This window comes from Columba livia, chromosome 8, assembly GCF_036013475.1.
Source record: "Columba livia isolate bColLiv1 breed racing homer chromosome 8, bColLiv1.pat.W.v2, whole genome shotgun sequence".
Classification (NCBI taxonomy): Eukaryota; Metazoa; Chordata; class Aves; order Columbiformes; family Columbidae; genus Columba; species Columba livia.
Genome location: NC_088609.1, coordinates 10,342,944 through 10,363,003, shown reverse-complemented (window position 1 = coordinate 10,363,003; position 20,060 = coordinate 10,342,944). Strand labels below are relative to the sequence as shown.

General features: G+C 45.7%; 1 protein-coding gene across 7 annotated transcripts in view; it reads left to right on the top strand.

Annotated features, from left to right (window-relative positions):
- Positions 1 to 20,060, top strand: part of PDE4B (phosphodiesterase 4B) — a 201,867-nt gene that overhangs the window by 137,591 nt on the left and 44,216 nt on the right. For 6 of the 7 annotated variants that reach the window (XM_065071956.1, XM_065071957.1, XM_065071961.1 and 3 more), the window contains 4 exons: positions 6,595 to 6,789; positions 8,451 to 8,487; positions 8,590 to 8,660; positions 12,417 to 12,466. In XM_065071956.1, the coding sequence (XP_064928028.1) occupies positions 6,595 to 6,789; positions 8,451 to 8,487; positions 8,590 to 8,660; positions 12,417 to 12,466 (353 nt within the window). Of the gene's footprint in view, positions 1 to 6,594; positions 6,790 to 8,450; positions 8,488 to 8,589; positions 8,661 to 12,416; positions 12,467 to 18,258; positions 18,472 to 20,060 lie in introns of those variants that run through there. The other variant, XM_065071962.1, reaches the window with a different exon arrangement.

Sequence of the window (20,060 nt, the reverse complement as noted above, 5' to 3'; positions counted from 1 at the left end):
TGGAGCAAACCTGGTGCTGCTGAGCTGTGAGGGGCTTGGAGGGTGCTGGGCAGAAAGCCCGCAGGGTGAGAAGGGCTGTGTAAATGCTGCCCAGGGGGTAGTGCATCGTTAGTACCGCGGCTTGGGCCACAGTGATAGATAGGGAAGACGGCAGCTACTCTGTTAGTTGCCGGCTAGAATATTTTCAGGAGGAAATAGACACTAAAGCCCTTAGGAAGTGGCCTTGCTGCCTGTGCTGAGAGTGGTCACGCTAACTCCTGTCTGCGTTTACAAGCTCTGGAGATGAAAACAGGGAGGGTGTCTGCTGTGTTTGACTGTGTCTTGCATTTTACAGACATTAATGGCAGTGAACCATAGTAAGATGATAAAGTAGCCCAGGATGTGCATTTGGAAAAATAACAACTGGTTTATAGAATTCAGGATTTATTCTTTGAGGGAACTTAAACAACCACATGATGTTAGCTTGTTACAGGATAACGTCAGGCTACTTATCTGTAGTAAACATGAAAAGGATTAGGTTTCTTGGAACACTCCGTGCTAGAAGAAAATCCAAACTCATTTTTACTGTTTTCCTGTACTTTTCTGACCATCTCCTGGTGACCATTGGAGCAATTGCAAGGTTGCAGAGGGCTCGACCCAGTGTGGTGTGCCGTCCTTAGGTGTGCATGTGCATGGTGGTTCCACATCTCGGTGGCCAGCGAGTTGGTGACAGTGGGGAAAACTAACAGCTTAACGACCTGACGTACAAGATGCTGAGAGTTTCAGGCAGTGGTTGCTACAGATGCTGGACAAGCAGGTAGCACAATGGCATCTTTGTAGTGAACAGGACTTTAAAAAAACTAAACAAGTGCTTTGTGACAACCCTGAAAACCCAACCGTGCTTGTGGCGAGCTGGTGGCTGAACCAATGTTCGCTGCTGTGCATACCGTGAGCCTTGCCAGGGTACTGCCGGCAAGATGCTCGAGAGATGCAGGGGCTCTGGCTGTGTATATTCATTTCTGTCTTTGTGCAATGCTGAAGAGGGACCCGGGCTGCTAAGGGAGCACCACCAGGTTTACCTCTGACTCCAGGTGTTGGAATCAGGGCTGTGGTTCAAAGCAGCCTGCCAGGATAAGGCAGGCTCATTCCTGGCCCCATCCCATGCCATGGCAGAGGGGCTGTGGGTGTTGTTCTTCCTCCCTTGGACCCTCTGAACAAGATTGCTGCTAGGAAGGGTGAACTTCTATATTCAGAGATAACAAATTCAAGCAAACATTTATTTTTTTGCTTTATGATACACATGGAGGCTTAATAACACGTTTAGGAGCAGATGACAGTTTACATTACAAACACTTAAGCAAGCGCTGCTGGGTTTTCCCAGCTAGGCAGCTGTGACACACGGTGCTGGTTGGGGGCTGCAGGGACCTTGGTGGCCACATCTCAGGGGGCAACGGGTGTTCAGGCTCTGAAGATAAAAAAGAGTGAGGATCCAAGCCTGGCAGGGGGGTTTGGACACTTTTGGGTGGCCCCTGAGCGCTAGAATGTGTTCCCCTTGGTGGGAGAAGGTCGGGAGGGTGAAAAAAGCACAAATACCTGTGGTGCCGGGAGCGTTCAACCCCGAGGAGCCTCGTGCTGTGGTATCTGCAGCGGACGTCATCGTGTCCGATCCTGTTCTGTTAGGTGCTGATGGTTTCAAGCACAGGGTTTTCCACCTAAAAGATTGTTTAGAAAAAAAAACCAAAAAACAAACAGCAAGCTGTTCTGATAATGGGAAACAGGTGCACAAAATTAGATAGCAGTGAGAAGCAGTCATGCCTGTGCAGATCCGAAGATGTAAGAAACAGCATTTTTTGTTGCTAATGGTGTTAAAATTGCAGCTGAATGTCTTGGTGAGAAACAGGGCTCTAATGATTGTGAGAGGATCTTTATAATGAGCAGAGAGTCTGCTCAAACTTCTTGAAATACTGTATTTTGGAAACATATTTGATACCGAAGATGAGGGGTGATGCCCTGAGGAATGAGCCTGGGAAGGCAGAGCAGATGGTGAGGCCTTTCAGAGAGTCAGCGCTGTCATCCTCAGGAAGAGTGTAAATTCATACCATAGACAAAAAATACATAAGCCGGTCTGGTTTGATAGACTTAAATGTGTCTGTCTTTCATGGTACAGATCTGGAAACAAACCGTGGGGCTGTGTAGCTCTCATGGTAACCATTTGACTTGCAGTGACTATTCAAATGACTCTGAATTACATAAAAAATAATGGCGCAATCTTATTTTTCAGTTTTATGCCAAATCTTGCCACATTCCAAGGCTGCTGGCAGGCGACACTAATCCAGGGACAACGCATTCCCGATGCCGTCTCTTCCTTATCGCTACTTCACCAAAAAGTTGTGTGCCAAGAGCCCCTAGCCGAGGTGGAGCAAAGAGCTGGGAAGCTGAATTGGTGGATAAGTTGGAGGCAGCATCTCTGGTCAGGACACCTGGGCAGTGTCTGTGTTTTCATGCGAGGGTGGTGTGGTGCTGTGGGAAGGAGCAGGGCTGGTTTAGGACTGGTTTGGGACTGGTTTAGGACTGGTTTGATGGGAACAGGTCCTCACACACTGCAGGGAGCTGGTCCCATTGCCGGGTAGGGGTGAAGGCAGCTGGAGGGCGATGGGGATGCTGCCTGCGCTGGCTCGGTTGGACTTTTCCCCCTGTGATAAAGCACTGTAGTAGCTTTTAATGTAGAGAAATTGTAGTCCTGACTGTAAAAATCTACAGAATTTGGACACTTGGGGTTTGCTTTTCTTTGTTTTGCAGAATGACACCTGGAAGCTCGTTGTGTTTTGCAGTTGAGTGTAATTTCTCCTGCGTATTTCCTCCATTCGTTACCGTGTTAGTCACATCTTCCCTTAAGCCCAAAGAAAACGTCCCCATGGCTGCGTGTTGAGAGAGCCGCAGCTAACTCCTGCCACCTGCTGTCCCCTTCTTTGCTCGCCGCTCACTTAAAACCCTGGGTTTTGTTCCCTGATTTTTTACTGCTGGAGGTGCTGCCACTTCTTGGGTGCTGCTGTGCCAATGTCGTTTCACAAAAGGGCTCTCTTGACTGCAAGAGCTGTTGCCTAAAGATAAACTGCAAAGTAAATTTTAGCTTTTTTTTTCTCTAGGCTATTGTGCGGGTGCTTTGTGCTGTGCCATCCGTATTTTTAACTAGACAAATACGGCTTTATTTTCCTCTGTGGGGTTCTGCAAGCTTTGGAGAGGACTGCGGACTATTCTGAACATGATACCACACTGATGATTAAGTTTTTCCAGCAGATCTCATCAGTTAACTCCCAGTGAATAAAAATAGTGGAAAATTCAGCTCTGAGAGTGTAGCTTTGCAATCTAGTTGCGATTCTTAGCAATTTCATCAATTGTTTGTTGGGAGGGGTTTTTTTGCATCAGGATGTGATTCCAGATGGGCTGTTGTACAAACCAAGAACAACCGGTGAACTTAGTGTGCAGCAGAGATTGAAAATCACAAGGTTAAGCCCTTGTTCTTTGTATTTCAGGCCACATTCTCTTAATGTTGGGTCATCTGGAGGAAATAGTTTCCCATATTGGAATTCTCGTAACTAAAAACCACCACAGCAGAGACTTACACCTGGATTTTGGCCATGCTGGTGAACACCCTGCCCACCCAGCCATACTACTGTCCGTCCCTATTCACGAGCACAATTTTGTTAGAAGTAACTACAAACTCACAGTTAACCTTCAGTTTTGGGGGAGGAATTTTGTGTTGGCCAAATGCTGGATCAGGCCCAAGGAAGGCGAGCCAGATGAGGGGACTGGCATGGCTGAGAGCTAAACTTGTGGAAAGAAATAAAAATGCTTTTCCAGCTGGATTAACCGCACGATCCGTGCTGCGGTGTCCAGAATGTCTCCGGCTCATGCTAGCATGAGCTGCAAGTGCTGTAGAAATTGGGAAAACTCACAGGGTTCAGGCAAACTGTTCCCTCCACCAAGGGTTAACCCGCACCTTTCCCCGTGCTGTCCTCCAAAGGTATTGAAAGACTTCAGGATTAGGTGGGAATTCCTGCAGGAGTGACTCAGAAAGGCCGAGACTGGCAGAGAACTTTTCTATTATGTTGAAAGAGGGAGAGGGTGTGTTAACTTTTCTTCCCAAAGCCATTGCTGGTGCCTACCAGCCAGCAGTACCAAGCAGCCAGAAGCAGCTCTGCTCAGCTAAATGCTCAGATTTAGCTCAGTGCTGTATTTCCACTCATGTCAGTAAACTAAATGTTCTCGACTGAAGGTTTTGCAATCCAGTATTTTGAGTAATCAGAGTTAATTTTCTGAATAGGCATGGATTAATTATCAGCTGGCAGTTGTTTGTAGCCAGAGACGAGTTCCTTTGGTTGATTACTCTGTGGCTACAAATAAAGTGTACTCAAGCTGTCATTGGTAAAAGAGCAGATAATAAAGAGTAAAGGAAAAGAATATTTATTGAGCCGTTATGAGTTTCAAGATGTACTTAAGCAGTTGGGTAAGTAAATGTTGCAGTGAGGCATGGTAGACATAGGAATCCTCTTCAGTGCGTGCTGTGTTGTACTGGTACCCTGCCTTGGGCTTTGCACTGGTGCTTATGCATTTTTTTAATTGCATTCATTAAATGCATGTTCTTGTGCATTTTTTAATCCTTGAGGAACAGGACATAGGACCAAATTGCTCGAGACCTGTTACCCTCAGTCTGCAGCCATGAGGAACAGAATAAACTTGCAGGAGACTTTGTCTTTTATTGCTCCACCCCAGTAAGTAGTTTCTGGAGACATCAGAAGTAACTGTCTGAGCACCCAAGCACATACACAACTGTAAATAAATATTTACGTTATAAATATGACTGCTCGAGCCAAGTATGCAACCTCTCACACGCAATGTATTATTGCTGATGTTTGATAAATTGTTCTGTAGTTCACCAGTCATTCTTTACATGAAGTAGCTGGCGTTTGAAGTTAAAAGCTCCGGGAAGCAGCTCGGTGGCCCATGTTTCATTGTCACCGCTGCTCCCAGGGCAGCTCCTGCGTCCCCTCCTGCGTGGCTGGACACAGTTTGGTGTCACACCACAGCTCGGTGGATTTTAATCAGATTTGCTGATCAGGAGGCGGAAGGTGTTAATGCTCTGAGGTGTTGGGTCACTGTCTTAGTGGGGAGAGGCTGCCTTGGTTCTGAGCCTGCTTGGATATTCGTTCTCCGTGGCCTCGTGTCTAAATAGCGCAGATCAAGTTCAGCGATGGCACCTTCAAGTTCGTGGTTTTCTCTGAGACTTTGTCTACGTGTGATTCCCTTCTTCAGTGTCTGGTGTTTGTTTTCCTCTTCCCATTTATCCCTCGGTCGACCTGTATTGAATCCCTGTGTGTATGGATGGACTCACAGTAGAGGAGACTAAGCCAAGATACATTTGCAACTGGACACAGACTCCTTTTCTTTTTCATGATTATGTGTGTTACCTACTTTCAGATCTGCTGGAGGTTTTGCTGGGTTGTTTTTGGTTTTGTTTGTTGCCTGGACACTTTCTCTGCCTCCTCTTGCAGCAGTGAAAAGCTCAGTGCTGTGGCTGCAGTCTGGGTGCTGCCCAGCTGGGCGCTGCAGTTTGGGGCGGTCACCAGGCACAATAAATTGGGAGAATATCGGCAACAGGGAAAAGCATGTGCCCTGGTAGGAGCAAGAGCTCAGCTCCTGCTGTAAGATGAAGCCTCAGGCTTCCAGAGGCAAGGAAATTCATACTGAATGCACCCGTGTTTCACTTGGCTCAGCTGGAACATGGTCACACATGTGGTATTTCTTTCAGATCCAAATGCACAAGGAAAGGAGGCCAACCTGCTTATTTTCAAGGTTTACGAGGGGTGTCACTTGCTAAAGTGTCCAGGGTGACTTCAGCCACAAGTTGCGGCAGCCAAGTTATGAGACCATAAGAAAGTGGGTGTATAATGGAAACGGTGACAGAAAGTTTGGGGCTTTTAAAAAAAAAAAATAAAGCAGTCCTCCATTTTGCAGGCCAACTGTTTGACATTCACTGAATGAGTATCTTGAATGGTTGAGATGTGAACTATGGCTGAAAAGAGATATTGGGCATCCAGCTTGTAGGACTGCAAAGTCTTCACCAGTCTTGCAGGATTTCAAAAGTTTGGATGGGGACAGGGCTTGGCTGGAGGACAGTGCCATGTCAGAGCTTCTTTAGTCCCGGTTGCAACTCTAAGGCTCGGAGTGAGGTTTGGCAAATTGAACTTGTACAAACACGGCGGCCATGGGGATGGCGTGGGGAATGCTGCGGAGCTTGGGGACGACATTTGGCTGCTGTGTGTTCATGCTGAGAGGGACAGGAACTGTGCCGAGTTTAGAGAAATGCAGACTGAAGGGAGACAGAGCAGATGTAGTCAGGAAAGAAGCCTCAGGGGTAAATGTTTTATTGTAACGCAGAGTTCTGCTTGCATAAAATAGAAATAAGCTGGCAAGAAGCTCCGGTAAATGTAGCCCTGCGTCTCCTGCACTGAGCAAATGACACGGTGTGGGCAACGCAGAGGTGACACACACACTGAAAAAACATCTTTTGGCAGATGTGTGTGACACGCAGCGTGTGTTTTGTTTTGTTCGCAGCTTCGATGTGGAGAATGGCCCGTCGCCGGGACGCAGCCCGCTGGACCCGCAGGCCGGCTCCTCGGCAGGACTCGTGCTGCACACCACGTTCCCGGGCCACAGCCAGCGCAGGGAGTCCTTCCTCTACAGGTCCGACAGCGACTACGACTTGTCGCCAAAGACCATGTCCAGGAACTCTTCTCTCCCAAGTGAACAGTAAGCATCAGCTCATGTCTAATTTTATGGTAACTAAGAACTTCACATGCCCCGCCCTGAGCTCTGTGAAGAGGTGCTTGTGGGTGGTACCCACATTTCATAGCCTGACTGCCCAAAACAGTCACTTCTGTGGTCTGCCAAGGCATGACCTCCCTCTCCCTGTCCCATCTTTGAAATATTCCCTTTTTCTCCATAATTTAGCAGAGGAGCTTTCAAATCTGTACCCTGAAATAACAGAGATTTTTTTGCATTTTGCCTTTCTTGCTACTGGTTCTTGACATGGCAGTTTGTATTTGGGGTGTGAAGTGCTTGCAGCTACTCACAGTGTAAAGCTACTCTCAGGGTAAAGCCGGAACTGTGCTCAAGGCAGAGACGCCCATGTCCCCACCAGGGCTGTGGGCAGGAAAGCCCTGTCACTCCAGCATGTGCCTTGCTTGGTGATTTTTTGCGCACTCTTTTCTCCGCTAGACCCTCACTGTGTATTCTCAGGGCCTGGTTAACATCACCTCTGCTTTTTCTTAAGTAGCTAACGCTGCATTAGCCTGGACAATAGAAATATGACTGTACTTATATGTGCAGTATTACTCTTCTCTATCCTGTTTTCTGTCATGGGTTGCTCGCCAGAACTGAGCAGAAAATTCAGCAGAGAGCTGTGACAGATGGTGGAGCTTGAGAGGATCAATACAACACAGAGTGTGGAGCTTAAATGAGTGTCCTGGATTTGCAGCCCTTTATTTTAAAAGGCACAGTTTAAAGTTTTAAAGCGACCATTAAGCTATTAAAAAAAAAAAAAAGTTTAACTGTCATGAAAGCCCTACAAGTTTTGTCATGAAATAGAAATCTAAATATTAGTGAGAACCATGAGGAGAATTCTCCTGGAGGAGAACATCCCTCTCTGTTAAGTTAACATTTAGTAAATATTTACTAGGGACAAAGTAACCACTCCAGACTTTGAAAATACCCTGTTTTGTGTAAACGGGGGATTTTAACAATTGCACTGTGTGTGATGGGGTGGGGGGAGCTGTGCCCACCGCCCTCATTTCTCCATCTTCACAGCTGCTTCCAGTTAGAGGTGGTTATTTACTGCAGGTATCAAGGCTCCTGTGGCCCTTGGGGAGCTGGCATCATCCCATACAAGTGTTATATATGATATCACCAAAAGAACCCAACTCATATCGACGGTGGTGATCACAGAATGACGATTTTTCTCAGAACTTTTGCTCAAACCTTCCATGATGAAAACAGCCGGACAAAACCCAGAGTCTGAATAGCATTAAAGACTGTGAGAGAGATCAACAAAAGCCAGGAAATTCAAAGGTGACCTTTCCCTGGGCTGTTATGGTTTTATTTTTTTCCACTGCGGTGTGAGCGTGCTGCCTTAACTTTTGAATTTCCTGGCTTTTATTGCCTGATGTTACCGATCTGAACGGTCGCTCCAGCCGGGTTGGTTTTGGATATACACTGTGAGACTTTTCCGTTAGGAGCGTGATTTTATGTAGTGTTAAATAAACGCTTCATGGGTTAATGTTTTTTGTTTGGTTTGTTTATTTGGTGTGGGGGGGGGGGGGTTGGTGTTTTTTGTTGTCACGGGCGACATTTCTCTGTGGTGAATGAGTCCCTGTTGGAGGTGAATTCACACATTTTCCTCCATTTCTCCCTAGGCATGGCGACGACCTGATCGTCACACCTTTTGCCCAGGTACGTTGCGAGCCTGTTGGCCTCTCTTATTAAAAAAAATAAAATAAAATAAAATAGAAAAAGGTGGAGAAGATGACTTCTCCGGTTTTGCCTCCCTCATAGGTGCTGGCGAGTCTACGGAGTGTGAGGAACAACTTCACGCTCCTCACCAATTTGCACGGCACTTCCAACAAGTAAGTGTGTTATTTTTTCATTCGCGACTAGTAGGGGCCGGAGGGGGCCCGGGAGGGTCGGCGGGGGCCGGGGAACCGCGGTACCGCGGTTCCCCGGCCCCCGCCGACCCTCCCGGGCCCCCTCCGGCCCCGGGCTCCGGCTGCGCTGACCGAGACCTGCTTGGTGTCTTGCGCGGGCCGCCAGGGGGTGCTAGAGCGCAGCATGGCGAGCCTGAGGCGGGAATGATGTGTTCGTGCTTGGAAATTGGGTGCGATGTAGAGTCATAGAATCATTTCAGTTGGAGGAGACTCTCAGGATCATCGAGTCCAACTATAACCTAACTCTAGCACTAGACCATGTCCTTAAGAGCCTTATCTAAACACCTTTTAAACACCTCCAGAGATGGTGACTCCACCACTCCCCCAATGCCTGACAACCCTTTTTGTGAAGAATTTTTTCCTAATATCCAATCTAAATCTCCCCTGATGCAACTTGAGGCCGTTTCCTCATGTCCTATCACTTGCTACTTGGGAGAAGAGACCAACAACCTCCATGCTACAACCTCCTTTCAGGTAGTTGTAGAGAGCGAGAACGTCTCCCCTCAGCCTCCTGTTCTTAAGGCTAAACAACCAAATGTGTGTCTCTTGGCTGTGTATCTTCCTCACTTTGCCACCTTGGCTGTCCCAGGTGTTCCTTAGGTGCCCAGCTTGGATTGCAGTTGTCCTCGGTGTTGGGTCAACTGTGGTGCTGCCCCATGTTACCACCCTTGTTTCACAAGAGAGGCGGACACGGGCAAAGTGGAGATGCCATGAAGGGAAACCCCAAGCAGGAGCCTGTGGGAATGGGGAGGATTTCCCAAGCAGGGCAGGCAGCAGGGTCCAAGGGGCTGCTTGCAAGCCAGGAATCCTATGTCATTTTGTTTGACATTGTCATTGCAGTGAATGGGAAGGTGATGCACTGAACTGGAGAGGTAGATGTTTTTTATACCTGCTGAACAGGAGACACCCGACAAACTCCTTTTTACGCCTTTTTCCGGAACCACCGTTTCCCCTTAGCTATTTATAATGAGACAGCCATCGTCATTTTCTGGCCTGTCTTGGCCCAGGAGAGCTGTTTTGTGCAAAACCAGCGTCACTCATTCCTGGCGACGTCGGCTCCATACCCACCAGGGTTGCGCAGGCGCTGCTCGCTCCGTGTCCCGCTGGCTCTGGAGCCAAGGACAAGGTACAAAAGCATATCCCACTGAGACAGCACGAGCTTGTTCCACTGCCACACACATGAGTGGCACTGCCAGGGTGTCCACCATGGGCTCTACTTTCTGCCTTCCAGTGCAATCTTGTATTTGACATAAAGCCCAGCGTTCAATCCAGGCGTGAGGTTTTCCTCCCATTGAGTTCTGCTCGCAAATTTTGATGGGAAGGAACCACCGCATTCCAAGATGGAGGTTAATGGAAAAACAGATGGCTGAAATAGATTCTCTTTTTATTTTTTTTAAGCTTTGCTTTTTTGAACGGCTCAAGCATTTCAGCAGTTCCTAATGAGGAATCTGAAATTGGATGGGGCCGGAAGGAAGCGAGGGCGTAACCTGCAAGACCCACGGGCATCTTGCAGTGTCCTTTTGAAAACATTCCCAGATTCTATTGAGGTATAAAGTCATGTGGCCAGCCAAAGTAAAAGTCATTAAGTGTTTAAACCATTATATACCCCATGTCCAAGTCCGTGGCAGAATGTGCTTCCAGGCACTGCGGAGCTTCGCGCACAGTTTCCAAACAGCTCTGCTGGGTTACGGCTCTGCTGCCAGCTCATGAGTTTATCATATGTCTCATGATATGTGGTATTTTACTTAAACTTCTGCTCTGGGGATCATGAAAATCTCAGCTTTTCTTTAGCTCTTCCTCTCCCCTCTTTTTTCCTCTTCTCCACCCCCTTGCCCAAGAACGAAAAAGAGGACACCCTCTCACATATTTACAGAAATGCTGGAAAATGTGAATGTTAAGAGGTGGAGGGAAAACAAACAAACAAACAAAAAACAAAAAAAAGCCAACCAGAAGTCATCTTTTTTGGACTTTAATGTCAGTGTTTTTAAGACAGCTTCCTGATTGGAAAAGAGGAGAGTATGATTAGTGGTTTCGGAGTGCCTGAGTTTGGCAGATGCAGCCCAGGACACGGTCAGAAAGCACCCAGCGCCTTCTCTTCTTAACACCCACCAGCAAGAGAGGAGTGGGAATGGGGAGCTGTGTACACTTGAGCGTAATGGTGTCTAAGAAGGAACCGTGCTGTTGAAACCTAGATCTCTGGGTCCCTGGCTGCTGCAGAAACCAGGACAGGCACAGCCGGGACGTAATTCCCGGACGCCCGGAGCGGTGCCGTTCCCTTTGCCGGGGAATACCCTGCTGAATACTAGTTCATCCCTCCCCACCCCCCCAAGGCATGTCTGTGCAGCTCAGGGTTAGGAGATACCTAGAGAATGTCTCCCCAGATACTGGAAGCGCTGCAGCCATGGCCTGATGTCCCTGCTGGGGAGTTTCAGTTTTTTTAGAGATTTCAAGATCTGGCTTTTCAAAGGCTCAGCAGAGGCAGGTCAGGGCAGATTTTCAGAGAAGTCGGCATCCAGCGTGTGCGGCCTGTGCTGAACCCTTCGAAGAATCTGGGTCCTGCAGCTCCCTCCAGAAAAGCCGAGGGTTTGAAGTCACAGCTGGGAGCGGGTGCTGCACCCTGGGATGCCAGCTGCACCCCAGGGTTCCAGCTGCTCCCGAGCGGGTTTGCATCCCCACCGAGGGCCCAGGGCTTGGACCACGACTGGAGCTTCATTACTCTTACCTAGTTAACGAAACTGTCCTGAAGCGCTTCCGAAGAACCCCCTGGAGCTACAATTGCAGTAGAATTGAGCCACTCACTCACTTTGATTTGAGCTTCAAAGGCGAGCTGGCAAATAATGGATGTTTCAGTTCAGTGGCTGTCTCAAAAAACTGGGGGTTAGGAGGTTGGCTAAGAGAGAGCGTGGGGAAATCTGGCTTCAGTTAAAATGTAGCAGAAGCTTCTTAGGGAAGCAGAAGCCCAAAGTTTCAGTTTTGGTCAGCCTGAAATACTGCATTCAAGTGAAAATGAAATATCTTGATTTTGGTGTCAACCCTTTTTAACTTATTAAAAAAAAAAGTCTCTTTTCCCCCAAGTAAGCTATGGTTTCAACTTGAAAAATTAAGTTTTATTTGGCGAATCTCACAATTAAATATTATGACATTCAGAGAAATACTGCACCCTTTTTCCAGTCAGACACCCTGTTTGCTTGACTTGAATCAGTTCTTCAAATACCTTTTGGTCCTTTTGAAATCCAGTGTTTTCTGATGAAATCATTGCTCCTAGTCAAAAAAAGGTCTTTCAGCCATTTCAGAGCTTAACTGGTGACCACAGCATCTTCTTACTTGCTTCCAGGTGCAATTCAGTCTGTGAACTGTGGGTTTTAAGGCCATTGCATTGCAGCCTACACGCTGCTGTAGCAGTTGACATTTTTCATTGTGGGATGGTGGCACATCTTGCCTGGTCCACCTTCTTTTCAGCATGTGTGTGCTTAGCAAAGGGTCATGACATCTTTGGGTTTTCCTCACAGATATATTGATATTGCTCATTAAGTGCCAAATCATTTTAAAGTGTTTTGGGGCTTCTTTTTAAGTATGGAAAAGGATTTTTTAATTATGGGAAATGGCAGTTTGAACTGCTGGCAGGGTTTGAAAAGGTAAAATAATACTTATTTATGGAGTATTCTTTCTCCCTCGTAGGAGATCTCCAGCAATGAGTCAGCCACCTGTCTCCAGAGTTAACCTGCAAGGTACGTGTGTGACTTTGATGATCATCTGCAAGGTCAGATGTAGAGGAAGGCTCATTGTACATCATTTACTGACAGCTGCTTCTCGGCGCCCTCCCCCTGGTGTTGTTCAGGGCTCATAGAGCTCCTGGGTTACTCGTGCAAGACCAATACAAGAGAACTATCAGGCCCAAAATGTTGTTATTTTAATGGTTTGGAGTTTGGGTTTATCCTTGTATGTTTGCATGAAAGGCGAACACGATTTTGGTTTGATAGGCATGGCCACAGTGACTGCTGTTCTTCTGAGTCCCTGTGCTGCACAGGCCTGGACAAGCCCCAGCCTACCAGCCTTGAACAGGCTCAGACACAGCTCTATTTTTGTTTTAATTCTGTTTATTTCAGTTTGTTTCCATGTCATCTGTGTAAAAAATGCAATCTCAAAAACCTTTCTCAGGTGAAACTTACTCTGCTTTTATTAGGCTGCCCTGAAACAGTTTTTTCTGGTGCATGTTTCTTGCATCTTCTTTCCTGTTCCCCCCCCCAGAACATGATGTCCCTCGATCACCTTGTCCTTACCCCTGTGTTGGGCCAAGGAGTGGTGGTGGTGGGAGCAGGGGGTGCTCAGGAGGGGTGAGGTGCTGAGGATGGGAAGCAGAGGCCACCTGCTCATGACAGGTTTTTTTATTTGTACACCTGGGGTTAGCCCTGCAGTGCTGGGTGCTCATGGGAGCCCTCTCAGGAACAGAGCTGGCCCTACTTGCATTAATTTCAAGGTTACTCCCACAGAGAAGGAGATAAGATTTGGAGGAGTGCCCATTTGTAAGGTTTAATCTCAGCCTTTCCATTAATTACGTGCTTGGAGGGACTAATAAAGTTTAATTTTTACAGTGTGTGAAACCTGGATAACTATCATTTCCTTTCATGCTGTGTCTTATTTACTGTCTGGGGACATGTATAGTCCTGGAGGATTCCAGATTAGGTTCTTCAAAACTTGTTAATGGAATGTGGAAACCTCTGATCCAGAAAGAAAACTGGACATCGTGATCTCAAATGCCTTCTTCACTCCCTCTGAGTGCACAGTGTCAAGTCAGGGCTAGCAGGAATGCAACTCATCACCTTCTTTAAAAATCTGTTCTAGCAAGACTTTGATTTTGTGGCCTGTGTGAAGAAAATAATGGAAAATTTCATAAGCTTTCCATAGATCTGTTTATATAGGTTACAGAATCTAATAACGAAGAGAGAATTCCTTTCCAGGAAATTTTAGATTAATTTTCTTAACACTCTCTGTGGAAACAATTGCTTTCAACTTTTTAACACGTTGTTGATATTTTCCTACAGTATTGCCAGCATGAGCAGTAGGATGCTTTTTAGCTAAAAAACTCAGGCTTCTAATGCTGAAAGTACATGAAAATTTCAGCTTCCTTTTTGATTGAAGGCTCTGACACACATAATTGTTGTACAGCAGTTTTGTGTTACCCTGCAAAGCTCAAAAAGAGAAAGCAACTGAGAAGAATCCAACTTTTAGCATTTTGAACCGTGTGATCCTGACTCATGGTTTTTAATGTTTCAGTGCTATGTAATTATATGTGGATAGGTGGATATAGCTAAAATAAATTACATTAACATCTTACCTGAGATGTGAAAAAGGGAAATGTCCAGATGTGGAAATGAGTCATTTTCAGTATGTGGGTTTGTATTTGGTAACAAAAGGCTTCTGGAAGAAAACTGCAGCTCAACAGCTTGTGGAATTTGTCAAAAGTAAAAACCTGTAAAAAGGGCTGGATTTGTGGCCCCTCAAGTAAATGAGTTCTTAACCATGTCACTGAACTGACTTCAAGTGGAGCCTTCATATGAAACAAGAAATGTGAGTTGCGTCGTTACCATCTAAGTGAATTGTGACAGTTTGTAGGCAAGAATAAGAAATACTTTTGTGATTGGTAGGAAATGGTGTTACTTCCTACATGAAAGAGGCCAATATTGAAGAACATTATTAGTGAAAACGCCTGGGGTTCACAGTCAAATTCAGTTTCAGATTATTTTGGTTGATTAATTTTACCAGCTCTCACAGGTTCTAGTCTCCCAGCTGAAGCCATCAATCTGTCCAGCAGTTCCCTTGATTGATTTGGTGGCCGCGGTCATTCTGTCCAGTGGTTTCCTTGATCCACTTGGTGGCCGTAGTCATTCTGTCCAGCCATTGTTTTGATGACCACCTTCCTTTACCTATTTACAGCCATCGTTACAAATTGCTACTCATTTTGGTTGAGCAGAAAACAATGATGACCATTTACTTTCTAAGGAAGTTTCCATTTAAATGCAGCAAGAACAATGATTGTTAGGGGATTTTTTTTTCCAGCTTTTTTTTCAGCTTTTAATTTTTTTTTTCTAGATGGCTTCTGATTTGGAAATTATGAAAGGAAGGAGAGATTTTCCTATCAGAGCACTTCCAGTTATGTGTCAATGGCTCCTGTGTCTGAAAGGACGCAGGGTGTTTTTCCTGAAAGTTTTTGAGAAGGAAACAGCAATGTTTTGATTGGGACTAGGCTGCGTTACATCCCTCTAGATAAAAGAATGTGTTTTGAAATGAAATGTGTTTATATTCTCTAGACGGGTTAGTCGGCAAAGCTTGGAATTTTATTTTAGCTTTCCCATGTCACACATTGATTCATAGATTTACCACAATCAATTGACACCAGTATGAGCACCTCATATATGTCTCCTTTTATTTGTCATTAGGGGAGTGATTTATATCCTGTTATGAAAAGTACAGAACTTGGGGTTTAAAGCAAACTAGCATATATTAATAAAATTACCCTGGAGGGAGACAAATTGCATTCAGCATTTGCACTGGAAGTAACACATGCCAGCTGTTTACTCCAGTTAGAATATTACAGGATTTGTCAGTTGTTTGAAAGCGAGAGGAGCCAAATCTGGTGCTGGTGTATTCCCAAGGACTTGCATCACCAAGGACACAGGCCCATGGTGAAATCAGGGAGCTGGGTCAAAATTAGGATTTTTTTTTCTTGCTTGCTTGCTTGCTTTGATTTTTCTTGAAAGCATGAAAAATTCTGGCCAGGTTTTTCATGGGACAAAGCGCTTTCAAAGCCGATACTGATGTCACTGTAAATTTCAGAGCTTTCTTAACCTTATAACCACAGCCATAAAAGGAAGAGGAATATGTATTGAACATCCTGTGCTTTGTCCTTGGTATCAGCTTAAGTAAATCTGGCAGATTTTTCCTGTTATTTTGTTATAACCGCGCATCACAGGAATTAAGAAAATTGCTTTTATGAATTAACTGAGAAACCGTATCGTGGCAGTAAGAAGCTCTAGCGAAAAGTTCATCAATCCTTAATGAGGTCCTGTATGTCCCGGCTGGGAGGACAATGTGGATCCCCCAGCCCATGGGCTCCTATGGTGTGAGGCATCGCACCCTCCTCTGGGGTGACATAAACAGTGATGAAAGGACTGTCACACAAGGGTCTGTGTCATTTCTTTCTCCTATTCTCTTTTTTATTTTTAATGTGGCCTCTGCCACAGTTACTTTCATTGACCTTTGTACTACCTTGGGCTCAGTGGATCCGTCAGCTCCTTCTCAATTCAGCTCTTCTTTCCCCAGGTGTCAGTGAAAGGTCTTTAGATCCCACCCAATTGATTCAACTGATTAAATCCTTAACCAGTAACAAGCCTGGTGGTTCCCATTTAGTTTTGTTCCTTCCTCCATATTTATTTACTTAGCTGGCCTCTGAATTTAATCATCTTTCCCTGGCTGCCACATTCAGTCTAAGCTTCTTGTTCTTCCACCCACTTTGGTACAATATTTTCTCCACCTGTTTTGTTTCCTTTATATTTTCCCCAGGACTTTCCCATATTGTCCTGTTTTCCCACGTTCTCGCAGCTCAGTGCAGAACGAGTGCTGTTTGCTCAGATTCCCAATATCATGGCTTCTCCCTCACTGCACAACCATGGTCATGTACCTTTCTCAAGAGCAGGCGACCTACTGCCCCTTGGATACTTTCAACACTGAATAATTATAGTATGTCCTCACAATTAATTATACACCTAGCAATATAATCTAGCTAATTTGCTTTGCCACCCGAGGCTTTGCGGGGTGTAGCGCTTTGGGATATGTCACACACGGGCTTTTCAGGGCTTATGGGATTAAAGCTTTGTTCAAATTCCTCTCTGGGGATGGGAGTGAGAGATTGGTATTTTTCTTCCTTGTGCCTTTAGCCTCCGCTTTCCTGCACATCTGCACGTTTCTCCGCACTTCTCACATGCCTTTACACGAACTCAAAACTTGCACTCTCTCATTTTTTATGTGGGTGTAAGATGTACACGGACTCGTGCGCGCACATTTGTATGAAGCATAAACAAAAGACTGGATTAACGCTGGTGCTTGTGCTAATGAGGGTCCCAACTTTTTGTAGGAGTTAACGAGCCCTGTGCGTGGAAATCAGCTCTTGGTTACGAATATCTGTAAATCCCAAGTAATTAGTGTGGAGCGAGTGCTCTTGCACCATGCTTCCTCCGCTTGGCGTGCGGAGAATGGCTCTGGGCATATGTGAAATAGAGGATTCGTTTCGAAATTCTGCTGGTCTGCTGCGAGTTTGGCTGGAGATCTGACCCTTTTGATTTTGAAACAGATTGTACGAGTCAAGTAGATGTGGTGGTTTAGGCTTTTATAGCAAGTGTGCGAGAGGAGCCAAATAGCTGAGCTGAAAAATAACTGCGCACAGTAAATTCAGTGGTGCTGTAGGCTTATTTATTACCTGCAAATATTACTTTTAAAGGATGCAGTATAATCATGCAGATTATTTAGAAATTAAGCTAAACTGTAAAATAAATCAGATATCAGCTTAATGATGTGACTGGGTAAAATTAATCGTGTTGAATTGTAAAGTGATTCTTACTGCTTGAGAAATTGAAAGTGCGTCTCAAACTGAACGTCAAAAGCTACCTGCAGAAAAAGCAAGTGTTGCTGACCAAGCCCCACAGCGCGTTTGGGGCAGTTTCTGGCTGTTTGGGGTTAGTTCATTCCCGCAGAGAGTCCGTTTCGCGTGTTACGTCTGCCTGTGAACACACACCCCCTGAAAGTTGGACTCATGCATCTTAGTAAGTATTTCAGTTATGCTATTGACGTCAATGCAGTCATTAAATAGATTGCCGGCCCTCCCATCAGTAAACCTGTGCCAAAGACCTAGAGGCAGACACATTTTAAAAGAAGAACATCAGGTTTTCTTTTAGCATTTGGAGAGAATAAGGGAAAAGTTTCTTCTGAAGTCACTGTGCTTCTCAATAAGGGAGGGTTTTTCTTTTTGCTTAATTTTCTAAGACTCATTTTCTGCAAAGATAATTGCTGTGTTTTATTTAACATGCTTTTATTTTGTTACTGTGTGCATGAACAACTCCAAATGAGACTAAAGAGTAATTTTTTGCCATCAGCTTCGGCTGAAAAGTGACACTCATTTTAGGTCTCCCGGCTAGATTTATTTGTGTATCGAGTAACAGAAGGTATTCAGGCAAACCTGTTTAGCCTTTGACTCCAGAAATTCTGCAAGGATTGATTTCATGACATCTATATAAGAAAATAGCCTCCGTTTCTCCTCGGCAGGCTCTGAAGACACACAAGCTAATCATGACTCCATAGCAACGGACAAAAACTGTTTTCCCCTCTGCCCCACCTGTGGGTGTCACATGAAGATGCTCCACGTGCTGCTGCCATCAGGAGCCTGTCACTCCCGGGGCCGCAGCTGCCATCTGCGGCCGCAGCGCCAGCGAGTCCTCCCCACGGTGCTCGTACCATGCTGCTGTATTTTTGAGCCGAGCTGGGCTCCCCTGGCAGGTCCTGGGCTCCCCTGGAGCTCCGCTGACTGCAGGCAGCTCCGCATCGCGTGGTTCTCCTTGCCTGCTGTGGGGAACGGCTCTGGCCGTCAGCTCCAAAGGGGCTGCGAGCTGAAAACCCGAGGAGATGTATAGATGGCATCCTCACCCAGGTGGAGGGAGAACCTTTCCTTTGACAAGATAAGCAGGTATGTTGTAATCATCACCAGCGTTGTGTTTTTGAAGAACACTTGAGGAGCCAAACCACTGGTTTTCATTTTTTTCTTAATCGTGGTTGTCATTTCGCTGATGATATCACGCTCTGCTGCGTAGGATAAAACCATAAAAAGAGTCATAGGTTGTTAAAAGGGCTTCTCCCTGATGGATGGTTTCTGAGTAATCCAGGCAACTGTGAACCCGAGGTGGCAATGAAGAGATCTTCCTGGTGGCGTGTTGTCATTGTGTCCCTGTGTTCTCATGATGTCCCCTTGTTCTTATTGTGTCCCCGTAGTCACTCTGCTCTTTAAGCGCAGGTCAACCCCGAAAGCCCAGGATCGCTTTACTCAGCTCCCATTCCTCTTGGATTGCTTAAGGCCTCTGTGAAGACAATAGGACTTCGCCATTGCTAATATCAGAGCTGATAAAATCTGTGTTTCTTTTGTTTTCTTCGCAGAGTGATAATAGTTGCTGTGGGTGAGATTTTGACATCGCAGTTTTCCCTGTACTGAATCAGTTCCATATGAGTTTAAGAAATGTGTATTTGATCTGAGAAAAAAAAAAATACCCAAAACCAAACAAAACCACCCAAACTTCTGTTGGTCCAAGTTATTTTATTTTTTTTAGGTTGTGGGGCATGGTTTGTGCATGCCTTAGTGATGACAAGGGTTCTTCATTGTCCCACTTGTTTGAGCCTCCCCAACTTCTTGTCATCAGCATTTTCCAGCCGGTGGGAGCTGACCCGGCCTCCTGCGCACCCATTGCTCGCCCCCGCAGCAGCTATATATAAGTTTTCCTTCCTCCCCCGAGGCCAAGCTCCCCACTGCAGCTTCGTGGCCCGGACACAGCTGGGCCATGGGAGCGTGAGCGGCCGTGTCCCGGCATCCGCACGGAGACATTCCCAGGGCGATGCACCCCACAAGTCCCAGAGCCACCAGCCTGGCCTGGGACAGTCCCCATGGTGCACACTTTGTCCCTCCTGCAGGATCTGATCCCAAGTGTAAGTTGCTTTATTGTTGTCTTTTAAAAAGTATTTCTGACTTTTGTGTTTTCGTCATCAGTGGCCACATCGTTTAGTCCGTAGTTGGGTGGAACTCCCGCTGTTCTGCATTTATCAGGTTTGTGTTTGGTTCTAGTCTGGAGGGGCGTATACAGGAGAGGAAAGCACTGGCCTCGAGGAACAGAATTTTAATTCCGTTGTCCTCTGTAGGGTAGACAGTTTGCCCACCAAAGTTCATTACACATATAGGGTAACAATTATAAAAATTAACACTTTGAGAACTTTTAAAATCAATGTATAATCCAGGCAGAATTAAAACTGGGAGTAAAGGATTGTTAACACACTTTTCCCCCTATTCAGTTGTGGAATTGCATCCATTCTGAGATACAGTTTAGACTCACCAATTTCCAACTGGTGATACTGAACAATGAATATTATCGACTGTTCTCTATGTTCAAATCACCCAGAAATGCTCTGGCTTTATTATCAGTATATTTTCATCTCCTGGTTGACTAAAAAAGATTTATATAGTTAAGCATGGTGTGCTTATTAGTGTATGCATAATGTCATTGTGCAACTGGT